The sequence below is a fragment of the Brachycentrus maculatus genome, unplaced genomic scaffold (assembly GCF_059751285.1).
Source record: "Brachycentrus maculatus isolate JH-2025_06_01 unplaced genomic scaffold, ASM5975128v1 h1tg000635l, whole genome shotgun sequence".
NCBI classification, from domain to species: domain Eukaryota; kingdom Metazoa; phylum Arthropoda; class Insecta; order Trichoptera; family Brachycentridae; genus Brachycentrus; species Brachycentrus maculatus.
The window spans coordinates 111,895-133,907 of record NW_028281371.1 but is presented as its reverse complement, the minus strand read 5'-3'; the positions used below and the strand labels follow the sequence as shown (position 1 = coordinate 133,907).

At 34.0% G+C, this 22,013-nt stretch overlaps 1 protein-coding gene across 2 annotated transcripts; it reads right to left on the bottom strand.

Moving 5' to 3' along the window:
• Nucleotides 1-433: 433 nt before the first annotated feature.
• Nucleotides 434-20,365, bottom strand: Ube4A (Ubiquitination factor E4A). 2 transcript variants are annotated; one of them, XM_088274137.1, is made up of 17 exons: nt 20,169-20,365; nt 19,156-19,841; nt 18,068-18,199; nt 17,027-17,190; nt 15,221-15,400; nt 14,428-14,580; nt 13,103-13,271; nt 11,793-11,946; nt 10,956-11,153; nt 10,042-10,209; nt 9,826-9,949; nt 8,758-8,903; nt 6,780-6,929; nt 5,428-5,671; nt 4,576-4,738; nt 3,126-3,330; nt 434-1,938 (listed from the first exon to the last, which is right to left on the bottom strand). In XM_088274137.1, exons 2-17 carry the CDS (start codon nt 19,832-19,834, stop codon nt 1,788-1,790), a joined length of 3,180 nt encoding a protein of 1,059 aa, XP_088130263.1. In that variant the 5' UTR covers nt 19,835-19,841; nt 20,169-20,365; the 3' UTR covers nt 434-1,787. The 2 variants fall into 2 exon arrangements, with proteins under 2 accessions (XP_088130263.1, XP_088130264.1); XM_088274138.1 differs by having other exon boundaries at nt 20,258-20,365.
• Nucleotides 20,366-22,013: the final 1,648 nt, after the last annotated feature.

Here is a 22,013-nt window from a genome sequence, read left to right as displayed (position 1 = left end):
TCGGTATTGATTGGCCTGAGCAAATATATTTATGTATTTGTTTTTATTAACTAACCTAACCGGTGTTCGGGCAGTCTTGTTTCGACTTGTTGGTGACGATTTCTAGCATTGGTTAATACGTACTCGATATTTTAAAATATTATTTTTATACTTTTCAATATATGTAATTAAACCAGAATCATATAAGTACAATTAAATAGCAATATGTTTCGAGTGCAGAGGATTCATACATATGTACATATCAAAGAAATTGTTACGTTATTAAACATTGTACATATATATATTTTTTAATGTTTTTTTTTTATCTCACAGAAATTTCTTATTATTAAACTAAACTTAGAAAACTCAAAGTTTAAGTTTACATAACAAAAAGAATCTCACAAACTTATCTAATAACTGGAAGTAGACAATTTTGAACTGAGTATATATGATATTTTTATGTTTAAACTCGAAAAAAAAAAAAAAAAAAACCATATGAAATTGTGTATATATGAAATTACACAATTGCATAATACACTATAAAATATAATAATACACTAAAGTACATATAATAACACATATTCCAAACATCTAGACATCCAGATACAAACTACAATACGTGATAATTGACAAACAGTACAATATACAAGTCAAACTAAAAAAAAAAAACAACGAACCAGATTTCAAAATATTATGCAAAAGTTACAACACATTTTACAAGTTTATTATGAGGAAATAACATCTTTCAGTAACGAAATTAATTTTAACTGAAAAAAATACATAAATCTTGTTTTTTGTCTTGGTCATATTTTCAGATTTTGAGAAGCACGACACTCAATTTTAAATCTACACCTCATTAAATCCATAAGAAACAAGTTAATATAACAATTAATTACATAGACGCTATCGTTTAAAAATATTGCAAGAAGTTTATAGTAAAAATGAATGTTTAAAAATCAGCGAATGATTTATTACATTCTGTACTTAACTTAGCAAGGGATTTCATAGAATAAACAGTAACTCAATATGGTCAGTTAGGTTAGGAAAAATAGGATAGAGTTATATTTGGTTCGAATTTTCAAGATTCACGCAGGTATAAAACATTAAACTTTTAATAACCATTATTTTTAATACATATATTTTTTACTACTACATTATATTTCTTTTTGATACAGCAATGTGGTCTCAGATGTCACATGGAAAAATAAAACAAAGACTTTATAAGTACAAATAATATATTCGAAAATGGTTGTTTAGAAAAATTTATCAAGTTAAAACTATAGTTATATAATCAACATACAAAAAATTATATGATCACAGTATCGTAATGATAGAAAGTCAAATATTTATATTTAGTAGTACATCTTATATGGGTAGGTACTTATTCATAAATAATCATATAAATAAAGAAATTGATTACACTCCACACATTATGTAGGTGTGTATAATATTTCCGTTATAAAACATTGTTTTAATATTATGTATAATTTTAGTACCGTTTTGTGTACTTTCTATTGACAAACAAAAGCCATAGAAATAATCAAAGCATACTAGAATTACGGTAATTTCTATTGATTTTATACATAGGCCAATATGTTGAAGGTCTCAATATTATTTAAGGACAGATCTTAATAATTTAGGACTTAAGAACGTATTATTTATACATTGCTGAATGTGTTACAAATTCTTTCATATATATATGATAATTGTGATTTAATTAAATGGCTTTCTATATCAAATACAAGAACACAACAGTTATACATTAAATTTTAAACATCCGAGGTATAATTTATTGGTCAAATAACCTTTCACTGGGATGAAGTTCCCGCATCTAGCCTGCATTTCCTTCTCTGGGCGATCCATTCCATAATTTTAGCACGGAGTTCTTCATCGGGCTTGATTTGGTCCATGCTGAGAGGAGACCTATTGAAGGGATCCGACTGGTCACTGAGAAGGTGTCTGCAAGAGAAGAAATTATTTCAAATATCATTTAAACTCACACATACAAATATGTATGACGTTCTGCCAGTAAAAGGCCAATTTACTATTTTGACCTGTTCGGAAGTGCAGCTGTACACGGTCGTTCAAACAAAACACAACCCATAAGGATTTTTTTTTTTTTTTTTGCATTTCACAATATAACATAATTACAAGTACAAAATACTATATTACATTAATACAAAAAAGTTCCCACAAAGGCATGGCCTGTGTGTGGGTGTACATTTTATTTTAGGTTATAATAAACGGTACATGAACGGCCGCGCTTATAACTAAAGCTCGGTGACATTTATTTATAAAATGGCACTTTTACTGCCATCTGTGTTTGTATTTAAACACTTAAACTACACTTCGGATTATTTTTCTGATTGACCCACGATATTTTACTTAAAATAAAGTATGTGTGACTTCATCGCTGACAAAGAAAACCCATGAGATAAAACATTGATAAATTTGATATAAAACATGTTTACTGGTGTAAACATTTTTTTATCCAAGAAAATATCGTAGTCGTACAGGAGAAAGTGACCAACTAACAAAACGTAAAATGTTCAGGAGGGCCATTTAACTGTTTTTACATCTTTGTCATCAATGCAGTTAGTCATTTTTAACAAGTCAATTTATTATACTTCCAAGTTTAAAATCGCTTTGGGATTTTTTCCAGGTCGTCATTAAGCTAGTAATATGTCAAATAGTCAATAATCATGTTTTTGTAAAAAAAAATGCACTTGGTCATTTTCTCCTGTATGAGGACAATATGTTGCTTATAGCATTGACCATGATAAAAAATTACCAATAAAACTCACTCCCCAGATAAAGTTTTGTTCGCGGATTGTCCGCCTCCATAGTATAGTAGTTAGCGCGCTAGGCTACCATGCTGGATGTCCCGGGTTCGATTCCCAAGAGGGTCAAAATAAATATTAGTGATTTTTCAGTTTATTTATTTTATATGACCCTGGACTGGTACCTGAAGCGGAAGGCTGATCACCTTTCCTTTGTGTATTTAACAATCAAGATAACACTGCTTCTATACGATGCAGTGCCCTATGCACCATTGGGTTTCGTATAAGGGTTAGAAAAAAAGAAGAAGAAAATTTACAAGATCTCAAAGTGGTCAATACAAAATATCTTTAAGAATTGAGAGAAACCTGGCAATGGTGGTCCGGTCGACTGTCGTGCGAGAACTCGGGAGGATGACAGGATCCATCATGAGAGTACTCATAATGGGGTCTAGGAACTCTTCGGGTGCGTCTGCAAGAGTCTCTTCTTCCTCCATCTGCTTACGGGCCACTGAAGATACCTTCTCTTCCACTAACTGAAGTGGAGCAATCAGTTCACCACCACCGATACGAGCTGCAACATACAGAGAAAAGAAAGGCACATTCAATCTATATCTTCCTCTTTCTCCTTTCCATGTTCGCTCCCTAGGTGGAGCATATGTTGTCTCCAGACGTCTCCAAGTCACTCTGTCACCCGCCATCACCTCCCAGGTCAGTCCAGCATCCCGAAGTTCCACTGAGTATAGTCGGTGAATGGTCGTCAGCGGTCTTCCGGGGCACCGGAATCCTCGGGGTTGGAAGAAGAGACACGAGGGGTTGATGCTCTCAGGTGGCATTTTAAGGACATATCCCAACCATGTCCACCTTCTCCTCTTCAGGACATCCAGGAAATAATTTGTATACAGTTGGACTTCAAATTGATCATTTAATATTGTCTATAGCTCGAACCTACGAATGCTCAGGACTATATATATTTGATAATAAGGGTTTAAGAATTAGAATGAATATGTATGGAACACAATTAGAAATCATTACATTTAACCGGTTCCCATTATAGCCCGAGTGTGACTCGGGCAAGGAATTTGTGTTGCATTGATGAGTCCGAGTGCTGCTCGGGCAAGTCGTATCCCAACTTAGAGGTATTGATTTGCCCAAGCCAAATATATTTATTAATTTGTTTTTATTGACTAACTTGAGCAGCATTCGGGCAGTCTTGTTTCAACTTGATGGTGACGATTTCCCGCACCAGTGAATTCTCACACCAAAATTCGACTTTTAAGTGGTTAAAAAATAATATACATCTCGGAGCAGCTGGGTGTTTATCACCAAATTGCAAAGGGAATTCAAGAAATAATTTTAATTGGTCTGGGTGATTGCGGTGTATTTTTCATACCTACCTTTCACGTCCTTAATACATATCTTACCTGCAGACAAGCCTTTATAAAAGAGCCTTTGTAGGTTATAAAAATAGTTTTAGTCCTATAGATGGGCAAATACCAAATAAATTTCCATAAACACCCTCTAAAATATGCGTTAGGCACATCTATACTTAGTATCCATATCAAAGCTCGATACCAAAAGGCACGAAATGACATACAGATAAAACGCATTATTAATAATAGAGTTTTATACATCTAATAATTTTATCACATGGCACTTCAGCCAACCAAAGTAGGTCAGTTACAATTAAGATGGATATTGGGACTCGAAATGAACTACTCCGTAAACATATATGTAATCTATTAAGTAGAGCCACAAATCACAGTTATATAAAAGAATATGGTGTGCCTAGCAGTAGATGAAAGAGCAGAGTATTCACCTAGCACTCCTCCCGCTAATTGGAAGAGTTGTGGACTGTACGAGCGTCCATCTTGTGTAACAGCAAGGCAGAACTCAGCACTGTTAGCCAGGTGAATGTAAATCTTGCAAATCTCTATCACAGTTGCCCCCGGGTCAAACTCGTACTCCTTGGAGTCTCTTACCTAGAGATAATAAAAACGATTGAATTATTAATTAAATTATAATTCCATTACCCATAAAAAGACATTTAAAAAAAATTAGTACAAAAGAGCAGAAGATCTGCTGACGACAGTCAAGAATCCAGCTTTTCATGAGGAGTTTTACGTGTTTTTTTCCCAGCAGACCCCCAGGCAGACCTCCGAAAAGATGAAAAGACAACTGGGAGACGACATCCCAAGAGCGACATGCGGAGGCACAAACAGATCCCTAGGATCTAGAAAAAGAAGAAAAAGTAATTGGGTATTTTAGCGAATTGTGCCGTGGACGTGAAACTAATATAAAAACGAGGATGTTTTTAATGCAAGACAAAAATACAAGCAATCAATATTCAACAGAATTTTGTAATAACCTTAAATAATTACATTATTTTATTTTTCTATAAGTTGAATATACTGGGTTAAAAACGGCGGTTTATAAACATTTCTTAGCCTGACAGCCGTGATGCTGTGTTGTAATAATAAAATATTAATGTTTTCAAAATTAAAAAAATGCATATTGCAGAAAAAAACATATATATGTAGTTTCAGTCCCAGTATGAAACAAACACGTTAAACGTCCCAAGAGCGACATGCGGAGGCACAAACTGATCCCTAGGATCTACAAAAAGAAGAAGAAGAAGAATTTGAAATTTGGTCGGTGGGACTGCAGATACCTTGAAGTTCTTCTGGTTGGGCCCGACGAGGTGCAGCAGGAAGTAGTTGAGCATGGAGGCGATGCGGCTGACCATGGTGGGGTGGCAGAAGACCGACTTGCAGTGGCCGGTGAGGCGCTCGAGCGCGCGGATGGTGTCCCGCCCGAGGATGTTGTCGAAGCGGGCGATGGTGCCCGTGTGGTGCAGGCTCGCCATGTTCTGCTCCCGCTCCTGCACCGGCAGGGAGGCCCACTCGTTGTTTTCTCTAAAATTATAAATATTTACATACAACTTTTTGTCCCGGAGATCCCAAGATCGATTCCCAGGGGATGAAAATAAATATTAGTGATTTTATACTCTAATATTTATTTAATATAACCTTGGACTGGTCCCTGGAGCGCAGAAGTGTTCAACGCTTATTATTAAAAATAGGCATCAAATTGTGATAGAGTGGATTCGAGTCAAGAAACTCTAACTCGAGAGTCTGCGACACTAACCACGGGACCACAACCTGACTTTCTTTCATATAAGTAAAGATCAAGTCAACACTGTGTCGATGCAGTGCCGTGCGCACCATTTGGTGCGGATAACCCTTCCCGCATCATAGAAGACAACAGCTGGAGGCGCATTGCAGAAGCCTGAGGACCTATATGACGTCGGATCCGTGCTAGTTCATAAGGAACTCTCACGGGAGGTGGTATCAAATATGATAAAAATATTAAGGGGCATTGGTACCATAAACCAAGCTAGGACACAAAACACCGAACCCTCTTCTAGTGGAACGGAAGGCCTGTTGACGACAGTTAACAGTCCGGTTTCTCCTGAGGAGTTTTACGTGGTTTCCTACCAGCAATGAGCAAATGCTGAAAAGATCCTGATTGGCCCACACTAGTTCCTTCCTGTTTCCGACACAGATTAAAATAAAACATGTTCATAGCTAGAAGAAACAAAAATCCACTAATTGATCTATAAACCTGTATATAATAAGCAATAAGAATTTTATCTAAATAGAGTTGTTCACTTTGTTTAATACCACTTTTATAAACACTTGTTTTATTACCATACCACAAAATTCTCAATGCTTTTAATATACAAAATACAACTTTTTTTTTTCTCACTTTGACTCAGAAATCTAGCTACCGCTTATCATGACCCTACTCAGGCTTCAACTTTTTAAGTTTCATAGCCTATGTGCCTACTCGTGAGTGGATTTACTCTTTATGTTTAAAGTTACTATAATTTCATGTAATTCATGAGTGAGAATTCTAGGCAAAAACACTCGCCAAAATACAACATAAGGTCACCGTTGCAATATATAACAGAATAAAATATCAATGCACCAGGTAGTAAATATTTAATTGTTTGAAACTTACTGTGCCGCTCTCATAGTACGTATCTGTGCCATATTGCTCAAGGCCTCATCTAACAAAAATACGGCATCATTCATCAATAGATTGATGAACCTCAAGAAAATAGGAGGAGTAACTGCTTCCATATTAGCTTCAGCTTCATCTGATAACCTCCTGTAATATAAAAGAAAACACTCACATGACAAAAAGATAATAATTTGCAATTTTTATTGTTGCTCTGTGATAATTATAAAATTTTATCATATCGCTCACTCCTTTCAAGAACGTCATACATAAATCAAAAATCGTCAATTTTCAGTTGTGCATGTTTTTGGAATGCCCAGAAAATGTACTATATCCCAGCAAAAGCGGCATATATTTAACTAAATATTTACCCGCTACAGGCAGAAAGTGTTGTCTTTGTATTTTGAAGAAAAGGTATTACTATTAATTATTTTTTTAAATATACTAAATATTTTTCAAATGGAGAAAAAACCTTCAGGTTTTATCTAAAAAGATCTGTTGCACAGTAAAAAGTTAAGTAATAAGTTGCTTGATATTTATTTTTAATACATTGTATTACATTTTTAAACTTTAAAAATGTTTTCCAGAAAAATCAACTTTTTTTATATATGACGTTCTATAAATGAGTAAGCGATATGTGCGACGAGAGTCACAAGTGAATACTTATGATTTTTCAAGAACCGCATTTGAAGTCCTAATTTATGTTGTTACACTTCTACTATCATAACACCATTTCTCTGTAGGGGTAGGCAAAGAGGATGGGACACTACACTCGTCTGCCCTGACATACACTCCTAGCTTCCTTTACATCTAGTCGTACATGTCCTCCAATTATGTAGACTCTTGACACAACCAAATTTTAGGTTTTGATTGACTTGGTCATGACAAGTTTTTCTTGACAGTCGTCGTTCTATTTTCCCATTCACGTTTGCCAAATATACTATCTTAGTCATTCCCTCGTTATACATTCGCTCCACATGTCCAAAACACCTCAAGAACCTTTTTTAATCCTTTCAAGTATCCATAAGTCAGCCTTATGTTTTTTACTACACAGGATATTCATTTTTAATTCTGTCATTCACCAATTTTCCAAACATTTATCCGAGGGATTGCATTTTGATCGGTTCACTTTGCTTTCATCCTTTTTTTGCCAATTCCGTGTTTCTCTTCTATACATCAGTGTTGGCACTAGCACTCCGCATTGTGAACTGCCAGTTTAGATCCTGTATATAACAATTAGATAAAATATGTAGACTCTTGACACAACCAAATTTTAGGTTTTGATTGACTTGGTCATGACAAGTTTTTCTTGACAGTCGTCGTTCTATTTTCCCATTCACGTTTGCCAAATATACTCTCTTAGTCATTCCCTCGTCATACATTCGCTCCACATGTCCAAAACACCTCAAGAACCTTTTTTAATCTTTTCAAGTATCCATAAGTCAGCCTTATGTTTTTTACTACACAGGATATTCATTTTTAATTCTGTCATTCACCAATTTTCCAAACATTTATCCGAGGGATTGCATTTTGATCGGTTCACTTTGCTTTCATCCTTTTTTTGCCAATTCCGTGTTTCTCTTCTATACATCAGTGTTGGCACTAGCACTCCGCATTGTGAACTGCCAGTTTAGATCCCGTATACATGTTACAATTAGATAAAATAAACGTTAACAAAGTAAAAGCGCAAAGTTCAAACAATTCTTCTGAAAAATCACAGTGTAAATAAAATAATTTTCAGTGAAAATATACTAAATAATTACAATTATTATCTGTGTATAGTCCTCACGATTGAGATTTTTATTATTTGTTATTTGTTAAAATGCATAAGACTTTTTTTGCGAAATTAGTTATTTTATTAGGTGTGCACAAAATCAACAATATTTTTCTCAAATATTGACCGATTTTGGTATTTCTTTCTGGTATTAGTGGAGAACATATCAAACTACTAAAATAAAATAGCATTTTGTATTCTTACTTGAAGCAATCTTTGTGTTCCTTTATTTTCCATAGAAAATCCATAACCAGATACATTGGCCTTCTGTAGTTAAACTTTTGCTCAAACTGGACACTTTGCCCAGTCACTTCAATGCCAACAAACACATCCAGTAAACTTGGCACTATCTGAAAACGAAATTATTTTACTCAAAACAAAATTAGAATAATAATTTTTTTTAATTGAAATAGACAGTCAAATACATATCGCTCACTCCTTTCAAGAACGTCATAAATCAAAAAACGTCAATTTTCAGTTGTGCATATTTTCGGAATGCCCAAAAAATGTACTATATCCCAGAAAAAGAGGCATATTTTTAACTTAATATTTACCCGCTACAGGTCAGAAAGTGTAGTTTTTGCATTTTGAAGAAAAGGTATTGTTTAATTATTTTTTTAAATAAACTAAATATTTTTCAAATGGAGAAAAAACCTTCAGGTTTTACCCAAAAAGATATGTTGATAGTAAAAATTTCAGTAAGTGGCTTGATATTTATTTTTAATACATTGTATTATATTTTCAAACTTTAAAAACGTTCTCCTGAAAAATCAAGTTTTTTGATTTATGACGTTGTTGAAAGGAGTGAGCGATATGTGAATATGTATTTTTTTAATTAAAAAAAATCTTTGAGTTTTTATGATACATATATAAGTACAATAATATTTCAATGCGTACTATTTTCAGGTAAGCCTAAGTGGTTTTCCATCGCTTGCGTTCAAAGGGTCACTCAAAATTTATACTTCTTACCACAGTTATATAGATTTCACTAACTATTAACCCTTTGCACCCAAAAGTCTTTGGTACGTGCATACCGCCAACTCCATCTAATTACGAGATTTGTTACCTGTACTTATATGACTTTGGATTGAAAATAAAAAAGCGATATAGTAAAAATATTGATTATTAAGACTTGAGTGCAAGAATTGAGTGTATTTTCTTGCCGCCATAGCATTGGCACTCAATTAGTATGGCAAACCATGCAAGCCGCCTCTATAGCAGCATTCCAATGCTAAGTTAAGGGTTAAAATATTAAAAAAGAATTGAGGGAACCTGTAATCTATGAGGATGTTCCTTAAAAAGTCTTTCTCTGTAAAAGGACCCCATGGAACTGACTGCGGATTCATCATCCGGGTGATTTGGCAATAGTGCTTCGAGGCATTCAGCTAATCGAGCACTAAAAATAAAAATAAAACAAAACATATAATATTCAATTTATTATACTGGCGATGTCGGTATCAATTTTTTTATTTGTTTTTAAATCCATACCGTTGATGTGGATTCCGCATCCTGTCAGCGGATCCCATGAACACTAGAACTAATGAAAGAGAGGGTTGCAATAGCACAGTTCCACGCTCCTCTAGAGATACAGCGCTAAATCTTCTGAGCGAACTTACAAATCCAACTATGTTTTCTACAACAAATTCTGGAACACACCTGTAAAGAAAAACAGTGAATATTAACCATAGAAAAAAAAAAGAAAATCAATATTGTCTAATACTATAATTGCAACATAAATACAAACCATATCATACCCGTTGGGGTAAAAGTCATCAACTAACAATTGCTAAGGTATTTACAACATTTTGAGTGTGTCCAAATACTTGTTCACAAAATCTTGATTATCTCCAATCATAGAAGTTATTTTCATATCATTTTTTGACATCTCATGGAAGATGAAGAAGGATATGGAAGTCTGGGCATATTCTTCTTCATCGGAATGCCCAGAAAATGTAGGCATATTTTTAACTTAATATTTACCCGCTACATGGCAGAAAGTTTTGTTTTTACATTTTGAAGAAAAGGTATTGTTTAATTATTTTTTTAAATATACTAAATATTTTTGAAATGGAGAAAAACCAGCACAGTAAAAAGTTCAATAAGTGGCTTGATATTTATTTTTGATACATTGTATTATATTTTTAAACTTTAAATACGTCCTCCTGAAAAATCAAGTTTTTTGATTTATGACGTTCTTGAAAGGAGTGAGCGATATATGCATATGTTCACAAAAATATAAAAACATGACAACTCAATATAGGTTGTAAAATATTGCAAAATATTTTTGATATCACCAAATTATGTTTTGCATCATTAGTATTGGAATAGTTAACTCCTTTTAGTGACTAAGCATAGCAAGGTGTGGTAAAATGTTTTAAAATAAAAATATTGTAAATCCTTACCTTAGCATATCGGGTGTTTCATTGGTTATCGGAAAAGATAAATTGAGCAATGTTAGCGGAGCGTATGTATCTAGAGAAGAATTTTCCGGAACAGGATGTATGGCAACTTGCACCAACCAGTTGCAGGAAATAGAATAAAGATTCGCCAGTAGGGATACATACTGCGGCTCCAGTAAGACACATTTCATTGAAACAAATCTGCAAAAATAAAACGAAGATTATTTGACATTCAGAATTAAAAAATTAAATAAAGTTATCATTGAAAAGAAAACAGGCAAACAATAAAAAATGGTTATGATCGTTATTTTTTATATTATTATTGCAATTTGAGTACACCAGGACCTTTATAATCCTAACCCCTGCTAGTACGAACATCTCTGTAATCCGAATGCCCACTCATCCCTCCCGCGCATCTTAAAAACGGACACCTATGCTACCACCAACATATTCCTATGCCAGAGAAGATGCTTTTAAGTAAATTGCGAGACAAAGCCTTTTTACTTATCAATAAATAAATCTCGACCAACCAAAATATTTAATGTATTTAAAAAAGTTAAATAAATACATTTAAAATTTCACAATACATTTTGGTTTTATTTGATTTCACTTTACTGTAATCCGAATGCTCCACTAGTCCGAACAGAGGGTATATTTTCGGCATTCGGATTATAGAGATCCTGCTGTATTTTGTTTGCTATTAAATTAATGTAAATAACTCGCACTTCGTTGCATAACATGGGAAAGATAAAGGTCCTAGAATTGTTAGAAGCTTTATTGAAATCTTTAGAAAATATTCTCTGATCACAGAAATTATAATAGAACAATATCACAAGTTACCTTGTGAAATCTCTCTCAATACGTTGACGAAGTGCGTCGGCGACATTATTTCCTGAACTGGAGAGTCCACCTTCCAAAGCGTCTGTATACGCTCTCTGCGTACGATTTAAGTCCTGACTCAACTTGGACATCTTATCAACAACAACACGAAATCCTGAAAAGTAAGACTTAGCTTGATAACATGGCCACCCCTCGCTAGGTCTTGATGACCTGCATATACGCAAGAGTCAGAAAGATAATGATAATTTTAGATTTTGATCCTGCTAAAAGTTCAGCATCGTGGTTTTAGATTACGACAATGCTATTTTTTATAATTTTTAGGCTATGTGATACGCTTATGCACATATACAATAACTCGTAAAAGTATATTCACTATAAATTTAGATGAAGATTATATCATACTCGTATATGCACATCACAATTTACATATTTAAAAGAAAAAGAAGTGCACAAAGACAATTCATATAAAATCATGATCTAAATATGTAAATGTTCGTTTCTTCACAACCTTATATCTCCTAAAGTAATTCACCAATTGCTTTGAAGTTTAAACAAATATTGCATTGGAATGTGCATTTAAAGAACTCCACCGACAAGACACACAAGGTGGCTTGGTGGGTCTCTACCAAAAAAAATATTTGAATATGTTTAAAATTGTTACTTACATAAATAAATGTATGCAAATTACATATGTTAGTAAAAAAAAATTAAATGTATTTTTATATACACTTATGGCAGGTAAAAACATTTTTTTACCGCATCGACGCCATCTGTTGAACGTAATAGCAACACATGCAATACTCTACTTTCGATAGTCTGTTCCACACGTTGAAATATTGTCTTCGAATGTAACAAATTGAGAAAATTAAAAAGAATGTAAAAAAAATAGACAAATCATATCAAATATGTAGCATAATTCAAACGATGAATGCGGTAAAACGGTGGATAGAAACGATCGATGCGATCTATTTTTGTATGAAATTAATTTGGGGTAAAAGAAATAAACGACACATCCGGGAAAACGATTATTCGAGGAACGATAGATAGAGGTTTCACTCTATATCTCATTGCAAACAGCGTACTTATTGACGTCACTTAGCATTTTTAATATTTTTGATTGCATTGTTGTAATATGTTTGTACTTTTGTAATCATTTTTAGAGCCATCTACAAGTTATGTTGTGATTCTCGAAGATTCTGATAGAAAAATGCCATTTGACATAAATAATACTGTGGAATTAGATAAAATAATCTACCTGAGCACTATTCCAAATAAATATGTACCACAATTGAGGGGGAAAAAGTACATACCCAAGTCTAGGGACTTGTGCGCCATAAAGAAACACTCAGTCAGGAAGTTGTATGTTTTAGCAGTAGGTCGGGTCGGAGCATTATCTTCATACACTTCTCTGGGAGGAACTATACAAGTCTCTTCGTGTAATCCTTTCATGTGGACAGATTTCCCTTCCCTTTGAGCATCCTTTAAAAAAAACAGATTAGTCATTTTTAAATATTTTTAAAAAAAGTGGAGGCAAAAAAAAGTACTGAATTTTAAATTGTACATGTGTTTTTGATCAATTTCTATTTTCAACCTTTTTAGTAACGAAAGTATTCCCCTTTTGTAAGAAAACTAATCAAAGAAATATAGGAAAAAACATTAAATTTTTGTAACCTGGTTGCATTTTTGACTCGGCTTTTTAAAGGAGAGGTTTTTGTAACTTTTCTTAATCCATAGATGTGAAGCTCTATTTTATGATGAATCATCATGAAATAGAGTCTCACCACACAGCAACCATAGACAGAAACTCAATCAGATGCTAATTCAATCAAGAACATTAGCTTATATTTCATCGACTCTAAAGTCAATGGTAAAGAATAGACACAAATTAATACTGTCGATTTAGATTAGGTCAAATTTTAATAGTGATTCCGGATTATGTATGGTGTACCTAGCAAGTTTTGCTGGAACGTGCTAGGTGGTATTTTAACCTTTCCGGGAGTACGAAAATTGATGTCCGACTTTCTCTGGGGAGTGGGTTCTTTTTTCATTCATTCAAACCCTTATCCGCACCCCAATGGTGCATAGGGCACTGCATCATATAAATGCAGTGTTATCTTGATCGTTTACACATGAAGGAAAGGTGATCAGCCCTCCGATTCCGGTACCAGTCCAAGGTAATATTGAATAAATATAATGTGAAAAGATCACTTATATTTATTTGACCCCCCCGATTTGGGAATCGAACCCGGGACCTCCAGTACGGTAGCCGAGCGTGCTGACCATTACACTACGGAGGCGGACGAGGGGGGAGGGGGTTCTTTTTACATGAATTTTTTTTTCCATTAAATCGATGTATTTTGAAGATAGAAATTATGTTCAAATAATTTTCTTTTTAAAAACACCTATTTGAAATATTTTTCAATTATGACAAAATTACACACAAATATCCACAGATGTCATTGCTATACAAGTTACATCATACCAACTGACAGACGGACTTCGACGTTCATTAACGTCCATACTCCTTTAAGGAAAATTCGCACTGATGTTCATTTACTTCCATACTCCCGGACTGGTTAACACTCTTTTTTTAAAATATATTTTGTTTTTATAATAAGTTTTTTTAATGCTTTACCTCTACAGCACAATATGTAGGATCTATCTTCAGGTATTTAGTGTCATTCTGATCGGAACAAAATGGTTGGCACAGTCTTAGGAGTACAGAGCTTAGATTCAGCATGAAGCCGTCGGAGACGCAGAGTAATGTTTCCGGATTAATGCTGGACATCTGAAAAAGCGTAATAATATATAACACATTGGCGATCAATAGAATTAACAAAATATATAAATATTTAATTGAAATACCTTCATAAAATGGCAATTAATTCAAAAGCTTCTGTAAACAATCAATTAGTCACATCGGAGGGCATTAGTGACGTGATATATTTGAAAATTTTACTATTTGTTGAGTGTGTCCAAATACTTGTTCACAAATCTGGATTATGTATCTCCAATTAGGAGTTATTTTTTGACATCTTAACATAGACATCTCTATCAAGTCTATCAAGTTCAAGAACTATGAATCGATTTATTTATTGATTTGGCGTTTAATTTGTAGAACTTCATTTTAATTTATATATATATTTTTTTAAATTAAACACAGATTTTCGTTTGAAAATGCCATACCTAGGCGAAACAATTGCCACATTATTAATTTTATGTGTTTTTAATAAAATACAACTTAGTAGACTCAAAAAATCTGTGTTTGATTTTAAAAAATTAATTCATAAATGGAAAACCTAGATTTTATATTTTAAAAAAGTCCAACAACCTGAATTTAAATTTAATGAATTTAAGTAGTGTTTACATTATACAATATATTTATATGCAAACATCCATTTGGATAATGTTATAAATGTTTTATATACCTGGGAATTCCACATTTTTCCGCGGGAAGCATTAGAATGCAGGCAGCCCGCTAACCAATTCAGGGTGCACTGTTTAGTTTCCGGATTGCATTTCAAAAGTGCCAGGAAAAGCTTGTGTAAATTATCTGTTAAGTGCTCTAGGGATGTCCACAGACGGCCCTCCGTGAGGGAATTGGCAGACTGCAATAAAAGTGATTATACGATTATATATGTAGTCATTTAAATTAGAAACTTCAAAAAGTTATAACAGTAGAAGTAATCACAAAGGTCTGACAGTGAATTGAAACAAGATAATCCACTGATTTAATAAAAAAAAAATTAACCTTTTAACCGCGTTCACTTTGTTCCTGAGAGACGCCTGTGCGCGGCGGTATTTCGCCGTTTTTTAAATGATTACTTTTATCATGTATTTAGTTAAGAAACGATTTATTTTCCTAAGCAAAAACGTTCAATGGGATTCATTGTGCCTTTTTGGTACTCTATAATACACTCGTGTCACATTATTCTTGAAATATATCGTAATATAAACAAATAAGACCGTAACATAAATAAATCAAAGCACGCATCGTGTGTCACTCTTACCCACTGGCGATGCGTAGCGTCGAGAGTGAGACAGATATAGGGCATGATTATGGCGCGGACTAATTACCGACCACAAGAAAAATGAGGGATCTGTTCTTTTATTTATCCTTGTGATGTTACAAATTATTAGTCAGATATTTCAACAGATGTCATAAGGCCAAGGATTGACGTATTATTTTATCCAAAGTTCCACACCATGAAAAAATCCCTCCAAGTTGAACTGAGGTTCGAAACTTGGAGTAAAGTAAAAACACAAACGGTTATGTCAGCCGCGTACAGGGAATGTTTTCTGAAAACACATACGGTTATGCGAGCCGCGTGGATCCGGTTAATGAGAATACGACATTTGATTATGTTTTATGAGAGTCTAAGTATTATAGTTACACTAAAAAGTCTAATACTGAAAAACTAAACATCTAAATACAATATTCAATTGGATTATCTGAGTCATATGTATTATGTTTACACTTAAAAATGTAATACTAAACAATAAAATATCAAAATTCGATATTTAATTGCATTATCTGAGAGTCTAAGTATTATGTTTACATTAAAAAATATAATACTAAACAATTAAATATCAAAATACGATATTTCATTGCATTTTCTGAGAGTCTAAGGGCGTTTGTGCACTATACGAAATTTTACCGTCCGGCAGTCCGGTTTTGAAAAATGAAAGCGACTACGACAGTTTAGCATGATCAAATTTACGTGCAACGTGTTCACGCACCGATCCGAAGAAAGATGGACAAAAGCACAAGCCAATCCAAGCCAATCATCGTTTTAAAACGCTAACTGACATGCCAGACGGTAAAATTCCCTGCAATTCCGTGTAGTGCGCGAACGCCCTAGGTATGTATTATATTTACATTAAAAAATCTAATACTAAAATATTAATAGATTTATATTATCCACTGACACTTCGTGATGGAATTGCATTTTTAATTTATTATTAGATTAAAACCAATATTTTTAGCTTTTCCACTTTTTTATTTGACCAGCGACCGGGTTTCGTCGTTACCGACATCACCAGTCTGATGATGTCGGTAACGACGAAACCCGGTCGCTGGTCAAATAAAAAAGTGGAAAAGCTAAAAATATTGGTTTTAATCTAATAATAAACTAAAATATTAAACATCAAAATACAAAATTTAATTGAAATCAATGAAAAATGTAAATACGAGTACATCTATCACAATGAATTAATGTTACAAAGTTAACTACCTGATCCAGAGGGCTATCAAAGTATTCATATTGCCCGGCTTGAGTTTTGGGAAGTACGGATAAATTTAACAAAGCTCCAAGAATGGTTTCCTGGTAGCCCCTTCCTGATTTGTTTACTGGTGGAACGCACAGCTCAAGCAATATGTATGCCAAATGTGGATTACCTGAAAACAAGTATGGTTTAAAAGGAAACAAAAGAAAAGAAAAGAAAATCAAATATGTAATTAAAACGTAACTTTGTTTTAAAATCACTATAAATATTTTATTATAACTTAATTATAATGTCTACCGGTTTCGAAGCTAATTGCTTCTTTATGAAGACTGATTAATACTATAAATTAAGTATTAATCAGTTATAAGAAAATATTTATAGTGATGTTAAAACAAAGTTACATTTTAATTATAAAATGGAAAAATAAATAGTTAGTGCTTCAAATATAAATTATAAAATCATATATGATCCGAGAATATATAACAACATACAATCTGCTACAAAAAGTTCTCTTCCAACCCTTACCCGTACCCAATGGTGTATAGGGCACTGCATTGTACTGACGCAGCGTTATCTTGATTGTTACTTATATAAAAGAAAGGTTATCGCTCCTACGCCTCAGGCACCAGTCTAGGGTAATATTAAATGAATATTGGAATTTAAAATCACTAATCACCCCCCCCCCTGGGAATCGAACCAGGGACCTTCAGCGCGGTAGCTAAACACGCTAACTTTAACACAACGGAGGCGGATGATTTGCTACAAAAGTTATTAAAATATTAAGCACAACATTCTGAGTGTGTCCAAGTGCTTGTTCACAAATCTGAGTTATTTTTAAATTTTAACGTCTCAACACTGATGAAGAAGACTACAAATTGTAGTGATGGAAGAATATGGATGTTATTGCATACATCTAAATAAAAGGTAAAGTAAAGTAAAATCTTAAATAAAATTTAGTGATCTCTACAACAGGTCCTACTTTTGATTTTCAAAAAAAAGTGTGTACAAAAACAGAATTCGACTTCTAATCCTGACGGAACTCTACTTACCAACGAATATTTGCAAAGCTGGAAAGACATACAAATCTAGTGTCATCAAACTAGCTTTAGATATGTCTTTGAATATGGCTCCCAAAACAGGTTTAAAACTTATTTTTAACTGCGATAGCGAATCCGGATCACCTGAAAAAATAACATAAACCAATATTTGTATTTGTTCATTTGATAGATGTGTGCGTGCATCTGGGACTTAGTATCACAATGTCAATATCAAATGTGCAGTACACATAAATCATTCTTTATTTATCATTAATAATAGCTATTCATATAACTAACTAACCATCACACCGCAGGGGTAGGCAGAGAGAATATAACGCCACACCAATCTGTATTTACAAACAATCATCGCCACCGCATTCATCCATATCCTCATACATATCCGCCGATTATTCTCCTGGCCTGACAACTTTCCAGTATTTCAAATACTCAATCATGCCAAGTTTTCCTCGGTCTTTCTCTATTAATATTGTTTAAAAAAATGACAAGGTACTTACTTTAAAAAAAATCAAACATTTATTGCATTAAAAATCTTCAAGTTACAAATACTACTTGAAGCACTAATTATGTGAATATAATGAAATCATTATTTACAAAATGACGTTATAAAATCACTACAATAGTAATAATATTAAGCTAATTTATATATGTAGCACTATTCTTACAAAATATTGTCTCAAGGGTGTTTATATCTTATTATAGCTGAATTATAATGAGGACCAGTTTTAAACAAAACAGCTTATTCACGAAGATTAATGACCCTACTCTCGGGTTATTTTTTGAGTTAATTCTGTAGAAAAAATCATATTTTTTCTAAAGAATTATGAAAACAATGTTTGTTGTATTCATACCTTAATATTTTTTTGCCATAATAGGTGCTTTTAGGAGGGAACTGATGCACTTTATCGTTAGCGTGTTCCCTCTCTCTGTCACCGCACTCATATTTGAAACCGGTAGACATAATAATTAAGTTATAATAATATATTTATAGTGATTTTAAAACAAAGTTACATTTAAATTATAAAATGGAAAATCACAAAGTTATTGCTTCAAATATAAATTATAAATTAATAATTATTTACCATCGGATAGAAATTCCCGTACAATATCTAATATAAATCTGTGGCAAGTCATGTCCAAGTCTTTGAACAAATCCACTAACTGGTCACTTAAATCTTGCCCTTCAAACAGCTCGGGTTGCTTCAGAGCCGTAACGGCGTTCCTCAATATAAATTCTCTCATTTTTTCCACAACTCCCTTCTGGAATGGATCATTCGTCGATTCGTAAGGCAACAGATTCTGCTCGGCCGTAAATAGGTAGGTGATCACTTTAGTTTGTATGACGTGCTCCATAAAGTTTTTACAATTCTTCGGAATGACGCATTTCGACGGGTCCGTGAGAAGGACTCTTTCGAATAGGGCTTGCTCCAATGTGTCCAGATCTATATCGGTCCTTGGAAACTGTGACTCCGCTAATTCATCAAAATACACCAGCTGAATCTGAGCACTGGAGAATTTTTTACTCGGAACAACAGCATCCTTGTTCAGAGTGAAGTAAAACACATTTTCCACAATGCTAGTTAGCCTACGAGCTTCGCTAGACGCATTTTCATCTACACTAGATACAACAGCCTGCGTCTTCTGCAATTCATTCCCAGCCGACGACGAAGCTATACTTTCCGATAGCATCGGTTCATCTCCAGTTGCGTCACTTCCAAATAATCCGGTGAAAGGATTAGCACTATCATTGTTCTCTGCCATGATGATTCTGCAAAATAATAAATAAAAAGTAGGTCAAAAGTATGTGCAAACTAAAAACAAAAGAATTTAAATCTAATAAAGACACGTAAAAGACTAACAACTTTCATTCACATTCATAACAACTATTTTGATATATAATGTAAATATGATTGTAACAATAAAATAGGCTACTGTTTACAAAGAAAGAGACAGATTAAGTCAGATTAAAAGCGCAACGAATAAATTTATATGAGAAATCTTATAACCATCAAAATACGACGGAAATTATAAAACCTGGTCATACGAGCAGAAAAACATAGAATACCATTAGTTGAAATCAAAATAATATTCTAACCTTTAAAACGATTCTAGAAAAAACTGTTGAATGAACACAAGCGGTTAGTCGCGCTTAAGTTTACTCAAGAAACATACTTAAACTCGTACATTTAATACATCGATGTATATAAAAGCATATTCAAATGCTTTTATCCCAAATTTTTATCACTGTCATCAAAAGTGACACTTAAATTTTTTGGTGTTTTTTTTTTCTTCGAATTTTGACAGTATTTTTTTAGTACTAGTAACATTATCAAATATTTTAATACGGGGTTAATTGTTTCATATTCAATTTAGGTACCTGTAGAACAATAATAAAAATTCTTTTTTGTTTATAATAATAAATACATAATTCCAAAAGAAGAAATTTAAAAAATATCTTAAATATTCGTGGAATAAATATCTTGTAAGTCCCCTAAATGATTTAACATTTTTACTTTGTCATTTTTTTCCAAGTCTATTAATTTAAAAAAATAATTTGTACTATTGATGCAGAAATACAATTCATTGAAAAAAAATAGTACAATGAAGTGTACATTATTTTTACACCACTCGGTTGTTTTTTACCCAAAGTACGGACCCCAGGGGCCCCTGACATCCTTCAGGGGGTCCATGGAAAATTCAAATTGATTTGAGGTTCTGTGAACAACGTTAAGGGTTCCACGCAAGGTTGAGTATTAAGAAAAAAGTTGTAACACATTCTTATTAATATAGAAGTTATAATAAATAACTATAAGTAAATAATTAGGAAGCTGCGTCAAGCATTCCGCGGGCGGTCACCATACCTGATGGTCCACCGACACAGGCAGAAATTAAAGTCACTGTTTTCAAAATTGAAAAATGGGACTGCCCCTGGTGCTGACGGTATCCACCCGGTATTCTTGAAATGCAGCGTTACTGGCATTATTTACCCTTTACACCAATTAATATCCAGTGTGTGGGAAGAAGAGCGATGCCCAAGAGACTGGGCAAATGGGGAGATTACCGCGTTACATAAGAAGGGTGATTCATTTAACTGTGACAACTACCGCGGCATTACGTTACCCAGAGTACCTGGGAAAGTACTTGCCCACGTAATCTTGCAGAGAATTCGAGCCCCCATTATGCAGGTGCTCAGAGAAAACCAGGCAGGGTTTCTGCCTGGTAGGTTGTGTGCGGATCAAATCCATAATATTGGCCACATTCTACAGTAGAGCCAGGAATTTAACAGTTCTCTAGTGATGTGTTTTGTAGACTATGAGAAAGCGTTTCATGGTCCACAGGCCTACACTTTGGAAAGTACTGGAAGCTTATGGAGTGCCTACAAAATTAGTGGAGCTAATAAGGTCCGTTCACCTCAATAGTGAATGCCGTATGAGAGTTGACGATGTTGACACGAATTGGTTTGGGGTCTCCTACCGGAGTCACACAAGGCTGCGTCCTTGCGCCGCTTCTCTTTATCATCCTCATGGATTTCATTCTTCGAAAGTCATTACCATCTGACCAAGGTATAACCATCTCCTCCTCCCGGAAACTCTGCGACCTTGAGTATGCAGATGATGCTGTGGTAATTGATGACTCTGTCGAGGGTCTCCAATTAATCGTAGACAGGGTAAATAGGTACTCTACGTACATGGGGCTAACAATAAATGTTGCAAAAACCCATGTGTTGTGCAAAGACTCATGCCTAGATGCCCAACAACCCTTGGCGTTGAGTAACCAGCTCATCGAAAGGGTCGAGAGTTTCAAGTACTTGGGAGTAAACGTAACTGAAAATAGCAGCCTTCAAAAGGAACTGAGAGTGCGATTAGGACTCGCAGGGTCCACATTTCGCGCACTCCTTTCAAGAACGTCATAAATCAAAAAACTTGATTTTTCAGGATAA

Coding starts and splice junctions, on each gene's coding strand:
- Ube4A (XM_088274137.1), bottom strand. CDS start 19,834: ATGGCAGAGAACAATGATAGTGCTAATCCTTTCACCGGATTATTTGGA. Junction 6,930..8,757: donor GAACACAAAGATTGCTTCAA/GTAAGAATACAA, acceptor TTTATATTACAG/GAGGTTATCAGATGAAGCTG. Junction 1,939..3,125: donor GACCGGACCACCATTGCCAG/GTTTCTCTCAAT, acceptor CTTCTCTTGCAG/ACACCTTCTCAGTGACCAGT.